Here is a 17542-nt window from a genome sequence, read left to right as displayed (position 1 = left end):
GGCAGAGAAAAGGGGGTGACACTGGGCTGGGGGCCCTGGGGAGCACACAAACTCCAGAGGAGAGGGGACACGACTCACGGGACTCCCCAGACTCTCTTGTGCAGGTAGAACCCGATCCCCAGTGCCAGGAAGACAAAACCCAACTCAGGAGTCTCCAGTTCCTGTCAGCATCTTGCTGTGGCAGCATCCAGCAGCATCTCTGGAGTTTCCACAGGGGTCAGGATCTCCCAAAAACTCTCACAGACACCTAGACCCCTCCAAGCACCCTCCAGGTCACTCCCAGCCCACTTAGGATCCCCTGAAACCTCCCTCTTGATCCCTTCCTGACCTCCCCAGGACCCACCAAAGCCCCTCCTGTCCCTCTCAGGATCCCACAGCCTCCTTCCAGTCGCCCCCACTGCCCCAGGACCCCCAAATCCTCTCCCAGTCTCTTCCCAGTGCCTACCAGGACTTCCAGAACCCCATCCTACCCTCCCCAGTATCCTTCAAACCTCTTCTTAGCCCTTCCAAACCTACAACCTCCTCTCCCAGTTAAAATCAGGCTCTCTCCAACTCCCTCCCAGGTGCTCCCAGCACATCCCAGTGGCTCTCCCAGCACCCCCAGTTCCTCCCCCGTACCCCAGTTCTGGGTCACAGGGAGTTCCAGGCTGAGGTGAGCCCAGCCTGGGTTGGGGTTTCCAGCAGCACCAGGAGCTGGTGGGTCCAGTCCCCGTTGGGGACCACGTTGGTGGCCACCACAGAGAACTCCTGCTGGCCCTGGAACCACCTCAGCTGGATGGGAGCAGGCAGCTGGGGCCGGGCTGGGAGCTCGAGGGCAGCAGAGAGATGGACACGCTGGGGGGCACTGGGAGAGAGTGGGTGTAATAAATAAAATGGTCGGTGTTCATCAAAATGAATGTTAAAGGAGATAATTTGAACTGAGTAGGGAATGCAACTAGCATAGAAGACTGTGTAACTAATTATATACAAGTTGACTTTTAGGCCAAGGACAATCTGCAAGGAAGATGAGGAGCCTTCATTCCTATGACCACCTAGGGCAGAAAAAAAGACCCCCAGCAACCAATTGCACCGGCACAGAGTGCATCGAGAGAAAATACGTCACCTGGAAATAAAAAGGGACTATAAAAACAAAAAGGTCAAAGTGGGAAGGTGTGCCGTGGCAGAGCAGAGGCTCCCCGGCCACCCAGCGTTGTTCTTTTGTGCCCTGGGCTGTGGGGCCATCTCCGCGTCTCTGCTGCTCTCCAGGCTTCTCAGGAAACGCTGCTCTGTGCGGCCGAGTTCCTCAAGAGGAGGGATCTTGGAGAGCTGGTGCAGAACCAGAAGCTGTGGCAGTTCCCCGAGTGCCTGGTAAGGAGGGCCGGGAAGCCGCAGCCCCAGCCTGGAGCAGCCCCTGAGCGCGGTGCTCGGTGTGCGGGCTGGCAGCTGTGCCCCTGCCCGCTGCTGCAGCCCGAGGCCGCGCGGGCTCTGCTCCAGGCTCCTGCGGCCCGAGCCGGGTGCCCATGGAGCCCCGGCCCGGGGGGCTGTGGGGCCAACCCTTCCCTCCTGTCGCTCTCTCCAGCTGGCAGAGGACAGCAGCAGCGTGGCCGAGCACCTGCGCCGGGCCCTGCCCTACCTGCAGAGCCCACAGGAGCCCCTGCGAGAGGCGGCCGTCAGGTTCATGGGTGAGCCACGAGCCGGGCCAGGAGGGCGTGTGGGCACAGGGCTGGCGGCGCCGCTGGCAGGGAGCTGTGCCCTGGGCCTGACAGGCTCTGTGTTCCCAGGGACGGCCGGGCGGCACCTGAGGGGGAGGAAGGAAGAGCTCCAGCTCCTCTCTGAGGGTGACCGAGGGCAGCGGGCTGCCAGCGGGGGCGGCCGGGGGAGCTGTGAGCCCTGCCCCGGCTGCGGAGGGCTCTGCTCCCAGTGCGGACCAGGGCCGGCGTGGGCAGAGCACACAGAGCTTTCAGGGCACCTGGGGATTCGTGGCCAGCAGCTTTGGGCTGATCCAGCTGGTCCCTGCTCCCTGCTGGCCATGGCCAGAGCCGGCTGGGATGGCCCTGGCACAGGGATCTCCTCGGGTCCCCTCAGATGCGGGAACTGACCATGGCGCTGTTCCTCTCTCTTTCAGCCCTTGAAGGCTTGGAAAATGACATCAGTGTGGACGTCGCAAGCCTGGCAGTTCAAACACCGTACATCGTCCAGGAAGCAGAGAGAGCTCCATATTCCATCTTTGACAGCCTGCGTGATCGGCTCTGCAGGGCATGGAGGAGACGGCCTCGTCTGTCGGGGCTCGGCTGGCTGCGCTGCTGGAGCTCTGCAGAGAGCTGATCCCAAAGGCTCTGTCTGCTGGGGCCACCTGAGCCAGCAGGAATGTTTAGTTTCTTTAAGATTGTTCTTTTCTTTCTTTTTGTTTTTCTTTAGCTTTAAATATAGGATGTGTTGCTATAGACAGACTCCCAGGATCTTTCTTTGGCTACCCAGGCTCTGCAGGGCCAAGGGGAAGAGGGAGAAAAGGGTTCCTGGGCTCAGCAAGCTGCCCAGGCATGCAGGGTTGCAGGGAAAATGGCCAGAAGCCCCTTGGCCTTTGGTGGTTCTGCTGAAGCCTCTGTGCTGCCCACAGAGCAGATGGGCAGGGCCTGGAGCTGTGGGGATCTCTGTGAGAGCGGTGCCTGTAGATGGCCACAAGCCCTGTCCCAGGCAGGAAGCGCCATCCGTGTCCTCCTGCCCGTGTGTTGCTGGCTGGATTGCTGAGAGCTCCCAGGTGCCTCTTGCTGGGGCTCCTCTGGAGCTCCTGTGGGGCTGTGGCGCTGCTGCCGAGCAGGCTGGCTGGGCTGGGGAGACCCTGAGGGGACGGGGCCACAAAGGGATGAGGGGCTGCGGGAGCCCTGACAGGACAAGGCAGTGGGAAGGCACGGGGGGGACGTGTGAGGGAGTGGGTAACGTTGGCTCGGGGAGGAAAGTGGGTTGGAGCCAAAGAGACCACTCACCCCGATGTTCGTGAGGCAAACAGAGCACATTTATTCTCAAGCCCTTCTTTCTAAAGGGCCTTTGAAAACCCAGTCTGGATGATTTCACTGCTCTGATCTCTGTGCCCCTTCAGATTCTGGCCTGGGCAATGCCTGCAGCCTTGGGAGAGATGTGATGGGCCCGGCCCCTGTCAGTCAAACCAGGGCTGGTACATTCACCCCGTACAAGCCAGCCTGCACGGTGACACGGCAACAGAGTGCGAGGCACAGCTCCGGGAGCTCCCCGTGAACCTCAGCTCTGGGACCACTGTCTGCCCCAAGCTTCAGGGGCTGCAGTGGGAGCCCGGTTGGGCTCTGCCCTGGGGCCATCCTGCAGGGACAGCTGCAAACAGGGAGCATTCCCTGCCACAAAGAGCCAAGGCAGGGCTGCAGGGCAGCTGCTCCAGCCCCGACTGCACTGCTGAGTGCTGTGCTCTGGGGCTGGGGCTCCCCGCACAGGAGACTGCACTGGTGTGCCAGAGGAGACACAGAAGCTGCAGCTTCAGCCTAACTGAGGTGGGTGCGTGGGCTGGGAAGAGTGGGGAGGCTCCAGGGGATTCACAGAGCTCATCCTGCTGCAAGGACGAGGAAAAGGGAGCGGGAACTCAGCAGTGACGAGAGCTGGGGGCTGGAGAGCAGCTCTCAATGACACTAAAATCCCACCAGACCTCTGAGACATTGCTGCTCCTCAGCCAGTGACAGGATGAGTCCCTATGCCTGGGGCTCAGCCTTCCTCATGGTGAGGGGCACCAGGGAAGGCAAGAGTGTGATGGAGACTGGAATAGGCTGGGAACTCACTGGGGGAAAAGAGGGAGCAGTTGGGTAGTAAAAGGCAGGTGGGAGAGAGAACTGTTCAGAGAAGGGCTGAGCTACTTCTTGAGCAAGCTGCAAAAACTCATTTGGGGTCATCCCAGATTGATTTCATTTCAGAAGTTATTGAACAAGCTTATTTTTGGGTGGTGGCATGTTTTCTCTTGAAGGTGTACACTCTGCAGACTTGAGCTGTGTGTCCTGGTTTGTAAGATAAGCTTGTATTCTATTTGCCAGCTGTTGAAGGTTGGGGCAGGTTTGTTATCTCTCCCAAAGACAATGGTTTGCCCCGTAGAGGTAATGGTTTGTTTATACACCATTGACTGACTCACTGCAGGGCTGGTAAATGTAACACCATCCCATTGTGAGATGTTCCACCCAGAGGGGGAAGCCAAGCACTCTTTTATGGTATAAAGTGGTACCTTTTTGGGGACAGAGCAGCTCTCTCTTTGGGGGATTGCCAGAGAAGCAGCTACTTCGGCGGGATTCCTGGAGAAGCGGCTGGAGCGCAGTGAGGCGGCGGCGGCGGAGCTCAGAGGCGGCCCCGGCGCAGAGGAAGACCGACCTGACTGCCACCAGATCTTCAGAGGAAAACTATACCCTTCTAAAGATCACCACTGCAGCTGCAATTCATCACCCACTGCAAGAGGAGCAGCTGTCATTCCAACTGGACTGCTACCAGCACCCCGACTCCTCAGGGTGTCAGGTCGTGGACTTTATCACTAGTTTTTGTTTGTACCAATTGCATTTGCCTTTTTAAATTGTTATCTAGTTTTCTCCTAGTAAAGAATTGTTACTCCCATTCCCATATCTTTGCCTGAGAGCCTTTTAATTTAAAAATCCTGGTAATTCGGAGGGAGGGGGGTTTACCTTCTCCATTGCACAGGAGGCTTTTGCCCTCCTTCACAGACTCCTGTCTTGTCAAACCAAGACAGATTTTGGCGCATCAATGTGGGGCTCGAGGGCATTGAGAGGGAAAAAGGATTAACAGTTCTTAAGTAATTTGGTTTTTTGTTGTGTGTAGAAACATCTTAAGCATCACCATGTGGTCTAGTTTATCTTGATTTGGGTGGCATGTGATCGTAGCTATACTTTTCCCATTTGCAGACCCTTATCTAAAAATGGGTCCTATAACTAAGGCTACTGTGTCTGTTATCAAGTTTGGCTTCTGGGTTAATTAGGTAAGGAATTCATGGATCTTTAATTTCCTCTGGAAGGCAGGTACATGGATTCATAGCTATCACACATTAACTGTATGTTTTTGGGGTTACTTTAATAACGGTACCTACTGCGAGGAAATAGCACCTGGGCAAACTTTCTCCCAACCTTTTAACCATCTTTTTGGGTCTGCTCCACCAGTTCTCAAAGGGTTAAGATCCTTTCTAAGTGCTAATGATATCGTACAATGGGTGGTGTTGCTGATCTGCCTGTTTTATTTAGCACTCAGAGATAAGGGAAGATTAACCTGGATAACTACCCTCACACCTACACCACAGACTCGAGATGCTGCTGCTCCAGAGCCTGACCCTGCCCCACAGCCCACCTCAGAAATGAACCGCCCAGATTGGGTGAGGGCTCTGGTTAAGGAGATACGAGAGATGCTGAAGGAGTGCATTTCCCCAGCTGGTGAGAAACCGGCCCTTTGCCTTGAGGAGGGACAGTCTAATAGCACAGCTGTGGAACCCACAGATGTTACAACTGTCCAGGTTCCAGCTGAACCACAAAGGCAGTCACGGTCAGCAGCAGTTGCCCCGGTAGAAACAAGGAAGTCTAAGGTGAAAGCAGAGCACCCTGCAGATAGGGACAGGAATGGAGGAACCTCACAACCCACAGGGGAGCCAGAGATTGCTATCATCACCGAGTCCCTGACGTACGAAAGTCTTCGCAATCTGCATAAAGACATTGTGCGACGAGGGCATGAGGCTTATGCTACCTGGCTACTCTGGGTTTGGGATCTTATGGGTACAGGCGTGCAGCTGGATGGTGGTGAGGCAAGGAACTTGGGACCCTTGACCCAGGACTCGGGTATAAATCAGGTTTTTGTAAGGGAACCAGGGTCCCTTTCTCTCTGGGAGCGGCTCTTAATGAGTGTCAGGGAGAGGTTTGTCCACAGAGAGAGAATGCAAGAGCACCATCATAGAATGCGCTGGAAGACCCTCGAGGAAGGGATCCAACAGCTGAGGGAAGTGGCAGTATTGGAGGTACTCTTTGGGAGGGATGGACGACACAATAATGACCCCGACAAGGTCAGGTGTACGGGACAAATGCTGTGGAGTCTGGCAAATCTTGGGCCATCTCAATACACCACCTTCATTGCAACAATCAATGCTGACGCTCACTGAGAGACAGTGGGTTCTGTTGCCAACATACTTAGGAATTATGAGAGTATGATTAATGGCCCAATGCAGGCTCATATCTCAGCTGTGATTAAGGAGCAGCAAGATGATGACAAGAACTGGGGACTCCGAGTTGGGCTTCGTCTTCCTGGCACTGGGGATCGACTGTACCTGCGCAAGAAAGGGGGGTCCCAGGGGTCGTGTCTCCCCTCCCCCAGAGTGTGGGTGCTCGCCGGGGTCCCCAGCCCCGTGTCACCCCCTTTTCTCTGCCCACAGAGCTCCTGAGCCGCCGGCGGCCGCAGCCTCTCCCTGTGACCTCGGGCCTGGCCGGGACCACCACTCCATCCCTACGCTGATTTTGGGGGCGTCCTGTGTCCCCCCAGCCCTGCTGTCACTCTGCCCCTGCCCGCCTGCTCCCAGTGTTCCCAGTAAAGCTTCCCAGTTAAACCCAGCCCAGTTCATGGGGGCACTGGGGAGGGACTTGGGGGGACCCCACGGCGGGGCCGGCCCTGGGCAGGGAGGGCGGGTCCAGGTGGGGAACACTGCCTGCTGCGGGTCTGCCCGGCAACTGGTGAGTCATCAGCCCCGCTCGCTCTCATTGGCTGACTCTTCTCCACCGCGTTCTCTCATTGGCTGAGGAGAGGCCCGGCAGTGCAGAGAAGGAACGGGAGAGATCCCGCCCCGAGCACCGGCACGGGGACAACAGACCCGGCCTGGGCACAGGGAGGGAATTTATTACCAACCAAACCACGGCAGCACCAGGAGAAGGGAAAGAAATCCCTCCAGCACCTTCCCCCACCCAACGGGGATCACCCACAACAGGGTTATCCACCATGGAGAGACGGGGACATCCCAGTTTAGAGCAAAGCCAATTTTATTGAGTGTACCAGGTGTTTATACAGGGATTGACTTGTATGGGGCTTATAGAGAGCTCTGTTTTTGGTAACAATTTCCCATTGGTTACACATTCTTGGTGACATCCAGTAACCTGGGAACATTTATTTTATCACAAAGTCTCACACCATGTTGCTTGGCCACTTCTTGCCCAGGGAGACTTAAACTGTGTCTGTGGCTCCCACAGTTTCTGCTCAGTCAGGCCTCAGGTATCGGGCCCCTTTATCAGCTCCATTGCTTTACTCTCTGTTTTATTCCCCATATGGGGGCACCAGGGCTCTGCCCCACGGGGGTCACTGGGGATCATCCAGCCCAGATCCTTCCATGGGGGATGGAGCTGCAGCAGCACACCAAGCTCTTCCCTCACTCTCTTCCCTCACTCATGGCACTCACAGGGCTTCCCTTAGTGGCGCCTCCTTTGGTGTTGGGTCAAGTTTGAGATCTGTGAAAAGCCCTTCCCACACTTCCCACACTCGTAGGGCCTCTCCCCAGTGTGGATGCGCCGGTGCACGGTGAGGCTGGAGCTTTGCTTGAAGCCCTTCCCGCAGTCAGGGCAGCGGAACGGCCTCTCCTCTGTGTGACTCCGCTCATGTCTGAGGACATCGGAGCTGGTCCGAAACCTCTTCCCACACTGGGAACACTCGTAGGGCCTTTCCCCAGTGTGGATGCGCTGGTGTTTTCTCAGGTCTGAGCTCCACCCAAAGCTCTTCCCACAATCCAAGCACTCATAGGGCCGTTCCCCAGTGTGGATCACCATGTGCCGGAGCAGGTCCGAGCTGTCTCTGACACTCTTCCCACACTCCCCACACTCGTAGGGCCTCTCCCCAGTGTGGATCCTCTCGTGCCGGATCAGGGTGCAGCTCCGGCTGAAACCTTTCCCACATTCCAAGCACTTGTGGGGCTTCTCCCTGCCATGAGGCTTCTCCACCAGCTCCGAGCTCCGCCTGGATCTCCGCCCGCCTTCCTGGCTCAGGGGGGCTCTTTCCTCCCTGCAGCTCCCTGGGCTGGGTTTGCAGCTCCTCCTCCTGCAGCATCTCCGGGGCTTTTCCTCCTCCTCCATCCAGCCACGCCCTGGCAATGAAAAATCCTGGTTTGAGGGAAAAACAAGAGGAGAGCACCTTGGACTGGAGGTTCCTCCTTGCCCAAGTTCATCTCAGGAAGTCATTGGGAATCTTGTGTCTGTAAGAACCTCCAAAACACCAAGATTCAGCCCAAGAATCCCACAAACTTTAAGACACAAAACAAAACCTCCCCAAACATCACAGCTCAGCAAAAACCTCCTCCAAAACATAAAGATTCAGCTGCCACATAAAACCAAAGCACCAACATTTAGCCCAAGAAAGCTCAGAAACACCAAGATTCACCCCCTGAAAATCGTGGACCCCCCTCCATAGTCACCTGCTGCATGTGGGGGGAGCAGCACTCCTGGGCTGGGGGGGAGGCTGCAGACACAGGGAGGGGTGGAACCTTCTGCTGCTTCCTCTTTCTGCTCCTCCTCCTCCTCCTGTGTCTCTACTCTTCCTCACACTCCTTTTCCTCCTGCTATTTTTCCTTCTCCTGCACAATCCCACCTTCTCCTGCCACCTGCATCCTTTGACCATTCTGTTCCTCAAGCCTGCTTCTCCTTCCCTTCTCCTCCTGGCCCCAGGCCCAGCACCCACTGCCGGCTCCCTCTTCCCCCCACACCCACAGCATCCCAGCGCAGGGGCAGGGATGGAGCTGGGGCAGGTCGGGCTGGGGCAGCGCTGGGCTCTCGGCCGCTCCCGCCCGCACTCGGTCCCCACTGCAGCCGCTCCCGCCAGGACAGCGCGGGGGGGCCCGGCCTTGGTGCTGCCCCACTCCCACCTCCCCAAATTCCCCTCGCGGGGCCATGGGGCCGAGGGGGGGCGCAGGTGGGTCCAGGTGGGGAACGCGGGGAGCTGCGAGTCTGCCTGGCAACTGGTGAGTCATCAGCGCCGCGGGCTCTGATTGGCTGAGCTCTGCCCGAGCCCTGGGGCTGCAGCACAGAGGGGACACCCTGCTCCAGGGGGGATGTCCCACAAACGGGGGACCCCATGGAAGGAACAACAGGAAAGTGTCTTTACTAACAGATGCTCTGAATCTGCTCGGAGATAGGGCCAGGGAATTTTATGTTAGGAAGTGACAGGAGAAGACATCGGTTTCAGAAAATGTTACTAATTGATGATAGAGACTGCTGCTCAGCCAAGGTCCTGCTCTATTCATGAGCTTCCAGAAGAACAAGACTTAACAGAGCCATGAATATCGTTTGCTATATGAAAGCACGGAGTATATCAAGGTGGGTATGTAATAGGTGGATTGGGAAGTCTGTACCTCTCAAGTACTTCAGCCAATGGGGAAAGCAGAGGGAGATGTGGCCAGGAGAAATAGGATGAAAAGGAGGCTGTGTGCTCCAACAATTGGAGAGATCCCATGAGGACTGTCCCCTACTCTTTCCCATTTTTAGGAATTAAATTATTTTACAGGATTCTCTGTCTGCTTTGTGGACAGAATCCTCTGGTGATGTCAATTTTTCCACACACCTTGGGGCCCATCCGGAATTCCTTCCACTGTCCGGGGCGGCGGGCAGGGAGTGCAGCTGAAGGTGCCTCACCCACTTTGGGTGATCGGCTCCCTTGGCTGGCGGCAGCACCGGGGATTGATTGGGGACCCGGGAGTGAGCAGGAGACAGACGAGTGACACATCAGGGGGTCTGTGAAGAGTCAGCAGGGAGAGAGCACTGAAAATCTCATCAGTGAGTGCCCTGGGATCCTCGGGGAGTGAACATGGCAGGGCACCCATGGAGGGGAGAAAAGGGAAAGCCAGGGAGGGTCCTGGCCAAAGGGATGATGATCCCAAAATGTCTCTGAAGGGTCCCTTGGGAGAATGCAGAAGAAGTGGAGAAGGGATTTGGACAACAGGGGATGGATGGAGTTGGTGTGCTGGGAAGGAATCAGGTGAAGGGGAGTGTGCAGCAATATGGTTCAGGCAAGAAGCAGCAGGAGGAATCGATGTGGTAAGAAAAAGGATGATAGCAAAGAGGAGGAAGAGAAAAATACTCTGGATAGGGATGTTTTTCCACAGAGTCTTAACCTCACAATTTGCCAGCTAATATTTTGAATTCCCAGTTTCCCAGACAGGAAAAGCAGGAGGTCAGGATGGCAGGGGTTTCTCTGCGGCAGCACCGGGCGCAGAGGTGCGGCACCGGGAGCACGGGCTGGGGCCTGTGGGGAGCTGCGGGGCCAGGCCGGGGCTGTGGGGCAGCCGGGGCTCAGCGCCGGGCGCTGCCTGACCCCACCAGCCCCGGGCAGGGCCGGCAGTGGCCCCCGGCCCCCAGGAGGCTGCGGGACGCCCCGGCCGCTGCCCGGCCCCGGGGAGCTGCCGGCCCTGCCCGCCGGGGGGGCCGCCTTTGGACACTGCGGCAGGACAGGCACCGGCTCTGCCACACGGGCTGGGCAGGGACCCTGAGCACAGGGGGAAAACAAAGGAACAGCTGGGAAATGCAGAGTGCACATGGAAGGATCAGGATTTGCTGTTCAGGATTTGGTTTGGGTCCCTGCAGAAAGGAAAGGTTTTGCAGAAAGCTCAGCAGCTCTCACAGGATGAGCACCCACAGGCAGTGACCGGGGCTGCAGGAGTGGCACAAGAAGGCCCTGCAGCACTTGGGCACAAGGGCACAGCAGCTGAAGGCAAGAAGGGATGAGCAAAAGGCCAAGCTGAAGGCAAAGGCCACGGCAGAGTTCCCACAGCCCCTGAGGGATCAACCCCAGGGCCCAAGGGGGCCCCAGCACCCGGGGCATGACGGGGTCGGCCACAAGCACCTGGCAGAGGCATTGCCCTCCTGGCCAGGGCACAGCCCACCCAAACAGCCCCTGGTGAGGAGTCAGGGCTCCAGCTGCAGCCCACAAGGACACTGCAAGCACAGACAGCAGCACCCTCAGCAGGAGCAAGTCCACCCCTGCATGGACATGGATTGGCAGGGCTCTCTGAGCTCCCATCCCACCGGGGACCCACCACACTGGAGCCCTGGAGAACATTCAGGCTGGGTCTGCATCCAGAGGAGGCCTCTCCTGATGGACACAGGGGCCTCTCCATCCACTCTGAATCTTACACCTAAGGGGGGAAAACTGTAAAGGAATGTTTTCATTATTAAGGGAATAAATGGGAAAGCTGAGCTGGTATCATTTGTTCAATCATTATTACATGCTTTGGAGGATAGATTTGAAATAAACTAATTTCTTTTTCTTCCTACTCTGATTGTTATTAACTAGGAAGGAATTTGATGGTGGCATTGCAATATTGTAAAAGGTGATACAGAGGCTATTGCTGCTGTACCTTCGTGTCAAATGTCTGCCAAGGCCTCTGCTGAAGGGAACCCAGAGGTGTGGGCAGCCCCAGGGAAAATTTGATGTGGAGCCTCTCCAAGTTACTTGGAAGCAACCAGGACAAGTGGTGTCTAAAAGCAACACCCTGTTCCAGGGGAGGGAAGGAAGGGCTCACAGCCTGGTATGGAGTCCCTGCTAAAGGCAGGGCTCTTGGAGCCAGGGATGTCTCCCTACAGCACTCCTATCCTGCCAGTCAGGGAATCGAATGGCTCCAATGAGGAGAACAAGAACAAGTGCTAGCCAAAGACCCTGTGAAATGGCTCAATTTGCTATCGAAAAAATACCTTTTGAGTATCTGAAAAAGAAGTGGAAATGATGGAGACAAAGATTAAATATTTGGGACATATTTTGACTGAAGGTTTATGGTAGATTGACCTAGAGAAGGTCTGGGCAATATGAGAAGTAACATTTCCCAAGACCAAAAAAGATCTGCGACAATTCTGAGGATTAACAGGAATTCCACAGCCTGGATTGAGGATTCTCTGTTCCAGCCAGAGCATTGCAGGACTTTTTAACCCCAGACAGCCTCCAGGCTGTGGTATGGACACGAGAAAGTGAGCAAAACTTGAGAAAATGAACAACCAAAAATATTGATGCCTCAGCTGGGGCTCTTCCACACTCAGAAAAGAAATTGGAATTGCAGATGAATGTTCAACAGGGCCATGCCAAAGGAATCCTTGGGCCAAAATGTTTCACCCAGTGGCCAAAGTGGCCTCATTGTCTGCAGAATTGTGCAGCCACAGCTTCAACAGAACCGAGGCCCAAAACCTGATGACAACAGGATCTCCAACTGTTCCAGTCTGCCATCAAGTTCAAGCTTTGATCACCAAAAGAGCCTCGCAATGGATGAGCAGTGCTCGGTTATTACAGTGTGAAACTTGTTCAGTGGCACAGGAGGGTTCAGAACTGAGGACAGGGGAAGGGTTTAACCCAGCCTCCTGTTTGAACAGCCCACAGAGGGGCTGGGAAGAAACCCAGCACTGCATTCAAGTGACACAGCTCCAGACCCAGCCTGGGGGAGATTCAGGAGACATTGCCTGGCCTGAGGCAGAAAATGTCTTTGTGGATGGCTCTTCAAGGGCAGCAGAAGGGAAAAGAGTTCCAAGACACGCTGTTATTGAGGAAAGGGAATCAGACAAAGCGCAGGTTACCCCCATGGTCAGCTCAACCAGCACAGCTGTGTGTGCTTGTAAGAGCCTGGCACTGAAATGCCCTGAGCAGGAAGGCTTCAATATCTTCTGGTGACACCACCTTACCTAACGGGGGCAAAAGCAATTCTGATTGCTCAGCAACTACTGGATCACTTATTAGGGTATTTCTAAAAATAATAATTCCAATAAAAGGGATTGTGGAAGAAACAGACTCAGACAAGCAGAACTCATTCTCCAGGAAAGATTCTCCAGGGGGTTATGGCAGCTTTAGGAATACAGTGGGACCTCCAGAACCCCTGGCACCCCCACAGCTCAGGCTGGGTACAAAGAATGAATGGGGAAAGAAAGAAACACCTTTGGAAGCTGGGGATAGAAACCAAGATGCCATGGGGACGGCTTTTGCCATTGGCTTGGGCAAGAAGAAGGGCCACACCCAGGGCAGATATTCCATTATTTCCCCTTGCAATTGATCTCGGGAATCCTTACCTGGGAATTCTCCACCTAGTGCAGGGTGGAGATAAGGGATGCACATTTAAAGCAGTCCGTGGCCAGAATCCTGTCTCTGGTGCAATCTCTCCCCCAGGAAGCTGGGCTGGCACAGAGCCTGCCTTGGCACTTTGCTGTTGCCAACATCCAAGCAGGACATGGGCTCTGCCTAAGGAGTGCAAAGCAGCACCACTGGTGGCCAAGTGGCGTGGCCCATGCCAAGGGGCCCCGAGGCCAGAAACAGCCGCCAGCACAGCTGAACACGGGGGGACCCCTCAGCCTGGGCTCCAGGTCTCTGCAGCCCCAGAGATTTGCACTTCCCGCCTGCAGCAGGAGGATGGGAGGCCCCCCTGAGCCTGCACTGAAGGCAGCGCAGCAGCAGCCAGGGCTCCACAGCGGGGCAAGGCCCTGGGCCTGCCCACACCTCCTCTGCTGAAATCCTCGGCCTGGCCACCCTCCCTGGGCAGCTCCAGCCACCGGGGCCAGCCCTTGCTGCCACTGCTGCAGCTTCAGTGCTCGCTGGGCCTGCACTGCCACAGCTGCTGGGGAGACACCAGGACAATTCCACTCTGGCTCTCACTCACACTCACACACTGCCCTGCCTGCCAGTGCATCCATGGAAAATAGACCAGCTCACAGACTTGAACATTGTTAACCTTTGATTTCTCTACTCAGGCTTGCTTTGCCTTGGCCTTGGGGAAACAAATGTTAAAGGTTTTGTTAAGGGATGTTACACCACTCAGTGGAGATGAGTTTCACATCTCAACACACTGGGAATGGCCCAAAAGATACCCACAAAGATAACGACCAGCAGCAAAACATCAACCCCAGCAGCAAACAGCAACCAACACCTACCCCAGACACTGCCCCCGGCAGGGCTGCAGACACCTGGTCTGCAAAAGGCTGAGAAGGAAATCCAGCACTTCCCACCTCATTAACAGCAGAAGCAAAGAAATCCGGGTCCAAGAGGAAACCAAATACGAAAAACTACAGGACTTGAAACTATAGAACATCAAACCAGTGGATGTAGATTGCTTCAGACAGCACAAGTTTGGGAAAAACCGAGTAAAACCCATATGCAATGGAACAATTTTCTCGGGCTATGTGGGAATGGGATGACTTCTGTTGCACATCCTGGCCAGAATCAAGGAATGCCTTGATTCTAACACTAAAAAGAATAGTGAAGTTCTCCTTTTTCCTGAAGTTTCAGTGCAAAGTTTATAGCAACAGAGTATTTTTTTATTACTCATACTTCTATATAGCTGGTTATGTTTGGGTAAAGGATGTGAGAATGAGTTTTTTTTTCTGAGGGGGGGGAAGTAGAAAAAGCTGAATTACCTTGGGATTTTTTGTCTATGTTTGTGCGTAGCTGTAAAAGATACCAAAATTTTGATCTGGGTTTTTTGAAGTTCACCTTTAGGCTGCATCACTAGAAGAGATATAAAGGTGACCCCTAAACTCTTAAGCAGGCAGTCTGGACAGGAGCTTTAGAAATGCAAATTAACACCGCTGGGGCATAGAGGAGACAATGTACCTGGCTCTTCTTGCCTGGGGCAGGAATTGGCTGATCCCCTCTGCCCCTCACCCCGAGCTCTGCCTGCTTGCACAGATGGAATCTGCACAGATGAAAGCAGAGCCCATGCTGAGGATGTCTGACTCTGAAACAGAAAAGCTGAAGCTGCAAAGGGAAACAGCAAATGGAGAATGTTGGGAAAACTTCACTAAAATAAGGGGGGGGGATCATCCCTCTGCCCACTCCAACATCTGCTGCCTCTGTCTGTGCTGTACAGGCTGTATCAGAGCACTGGGGTTTTTGCTAGAAGAGGTTTAGGGAAATCAGTTGGAATTCAAGTATTTGATGATGGAATAAGAAAAAAACGGTCAATTGATGCAACCCTAGCTTGCGGGAGCACCCTAAAATGGGGAAAAGCATTGAAGGGCCACCAGAACAAATCCTACAACACCATGGACCAGCCCCTGGGAACCCAAACCAATTCATATCAGGAGGCAGAGAACCCATTTATCATTTCAATGGCATCATTTGATTACAAGCTGTCCTCAGAATAAGAACCAACCAGACAGCTCCAGCTCCTGACCTTCCTGCCGACCAAGCCACTGAAATGAGGAACACAACATTTCACCAGGGGATGGGATCAGATTATCTGTTAGCAGAAAAAACAGGAGTTTGTGGAAAACTAAATGGCTTAAACGGCTGCTGGTAAAGAAATTACAAGGGAAAAGTGCTGAAAAAGCTAACAAAGGAAATAGGAGAGCAGTTTATGTATTCCTCCAAACATGGAAAGGATGGGAATGGGACACCCTTTCGTGGCTACCCAGCACACCAGGGGTTAAAGGAATGCTGCTTCTCCTCTTCTGTGCTGCAGCAACTCTCATCTTTTTACCATGCTCCACACCTTGGCAGTGCAGCTCATCCAGCAGCTGAGCCAGGGCATGCAGGTGGCAGCCAGGCCTCCTGATCCACAAACGGCGACAAAAGGACAGGGAATGAGGGCACCGAGAATAATCCCAAAACCAAAGAGGACCCGGGAAGAACAAAACAGAGTCAAGGAGTGAATCTGCCTGGAGATAGGGCCGGGCACTTGTAGATAAGGAAGCAACGTGAGAAACCATCAGGTCCAATAAATGTTCCAAATCTACCCAGACAGCTGCTCAAAGTGCCGCTACATTCCCGAACTTCGAGGAGAAGAACAAAGACTTAACAGAGCCATGAATATCGGCTGTTCTACAAATGGAGGGTGCACATTAACGAGGACAGGCTCCAGGCGCATCGGGAAGTCGGAACCTTCCAAGGAACTCAGCCGGTGGGCAAAGGCAGAGGGAGATGCCGCTGGGAAAATGAGGATAAAAAGGAGGCTGCGGACTACAGCCACGGCAGAGAGCGCACGGCAAATGCCCCACGGCCTCTGCCCCTGCTCGGCAATAAAGTCACTTTGACAGGACTCCTCGCTCTCCCCCGGGCACACGAACCTCCGGCGACGGGAATTTCCCCGCCCGCTCCCGGCCGCGGGGCAGCCCCTCTGTCCTACCCACAGCAGCCGGGCCGAGCCAGCGCTGCTCCGGCAGCGGCTCCTGCCCGGCCCCGGCGGGAAGGAGACCGCGGGCAGCCGCTCCCGCAGCGCCCTCAGCCAGGGGCCGGCACGGGCCGGACACGGCACCGGCGAGCCGCCGGAGCCCCCTGCCGCCCCCTCCGCCCGCAGCCAGCCCCGAGCCCCCGCAGAGCCCAGCGCGGCTCCCACCTGCGCCGGGGCCGCCTCCGAGCTCCGCCGCCGCCGCCTCACCGCGCTCCGGCCGCTGCCGCCGCTGCCGGGCCCGCGGAGCCGCTCGGCCAATGGCGGCGCTGCGCGGCCACGGCCGCCCTCAGCCCGCCGCCGGGGCCGCGCCGCGCCCCGCTCCCACCAATCAGCGCGCCGCAACCGCGACTGACGGCACCGGCGGCCAATGGCAGCGAGCTCGGGGCGGGCTCTGCGCACGGCCCCGCCTCGCCCCGCGCTCTCGGCGCCCCCGGGCTGCGTGAGGGGAAAGCCGGAGATGAGGAACAGCCCCGGCACGGGCCCGGGCCGAGCCGGGATTGAGCTGCCCACACAAACAAACTTCTCCGCGCCTCCCGCCACGGCTTTCCCGGCCCTGCGCCTCCCGTGCCTCCGCCTCTTCGGGAAGCCCAGGAGCCTCACTTCCCCTGCCCCTCGTTAGCGCATCAGTGCTTCGCTTTGATTTCCCCCGAAAAGGGAAACCTGCCCGAAGCCCTGTGGGTGGGTGGGGCAGGGGAGAGATTTCTGGCAGAAAACTCCAAAGACTCGGAGCAGGAGAAGGAGAAGTCGGTGCAGAGCCTTAAATGCAGCTTTCCCCACGCCTCCCTGCTCCCAGCTGCACCTCCTCCCCCGGCAGGGCAGGAGACAGGGAATGGGGCCATGCTCAGCTCATCCCCCGGGGCTTCTCCCTCTGCTCAGGGACAGGAGTCGTTCCCTGCTGCACCCTGCGCTCTCTCCCGGCCGAGACTTCTCCAGGAACTTCTCGGAGCGGAGTCCATCCCCTGGGCACAGCCCCCTCCGAGTGCTGCAGCGTGGGTCACTGTGCCACGGGCTCAGTCCTGCCAGGACAGGCTGCTCCAGCGGGGCCCCTCTGCCCGCGGGCTCACAGCCTCCTCTCAGGCATCGCCGAGCTCCAGCCCGGCTCCTCCAGAGGCTGCAGGGGATCTCTGCATCCCCATGGACCTGCAGGGGATCTCTGCATCCCCATGGACCTGCAGGGGGATCTCTGCATCCCCGTGGACCCGCAGGGGATCTCTGCATCTCCATGGACCTGCAGGGAGATTTCCTCAGCCCCATTCTAATATATGTTATGGAATAATTCGTGCTTATATAAAATATGCATCAAGTCAGTTGTGCTTGTACAAAAAGATTCTTAAAGTTTTAAATGACCAGTGACTGCAGCCGGGGCTGGAGAAACCACAGTTGGCAGAGAAAGAAAGACCTAATTTACAA

General features: G+C 56.0%; 1 protein-coding gene across 1 annotated transcript; it reads right to left on the bottom strand.

The window, feature by feature from the left end:
• Positions 1-6983: 6983 nt before the first annotated feature.
• Positions 6984-16374, bottom strand: LOC144247136 (uncharacterized). Its single transcript, XM_085591055.1, has 2 exons — positions 16298-16374; positions 6984-8092 (listed from the first exon to the last, which is right to left on the bottom strand). Exon 2 carries the CDS (start codon positions 8079-8081, stop codon positions 7425-7427), a length of 657 nt encoding a protein of 218 aa, XP_085447181.1. The 5' UTR covers positions 8082-8092; positions 16298-16374; the 3' UTR covers positions 6984-7424.
• Positions 16375-17542: the final 1168 nt, after the last annotated feature.

This window comes from Lonchura striata, chromosome 13 (genome assembly GCF_050655825.1).
Source record: "Lonchura striata isolate lonStrDom1 chromosome 13, ASM5065582v1, whole genome shotgun sequence".
Lineage (NCBI taxonomy): Eukaryota > Metazoa > Chordata > Aves > Passeriformes > Estrildidae > Lonchura > Lonchura striata.
Note: the sequence above shows the minus strand (reverse complement) of the source record. Positions and strands in the feature narration are given on the sequence as shown.

Coding starts and splice junctions, on each gene's coding strand:
- LOC144247136 (XM_085591055.1), bottom strand. CDS start 8,081: ATGGAGGAGGAGGAAAAGCCCCGGAGATGCTGCAGGAGGAGGAGCTGC.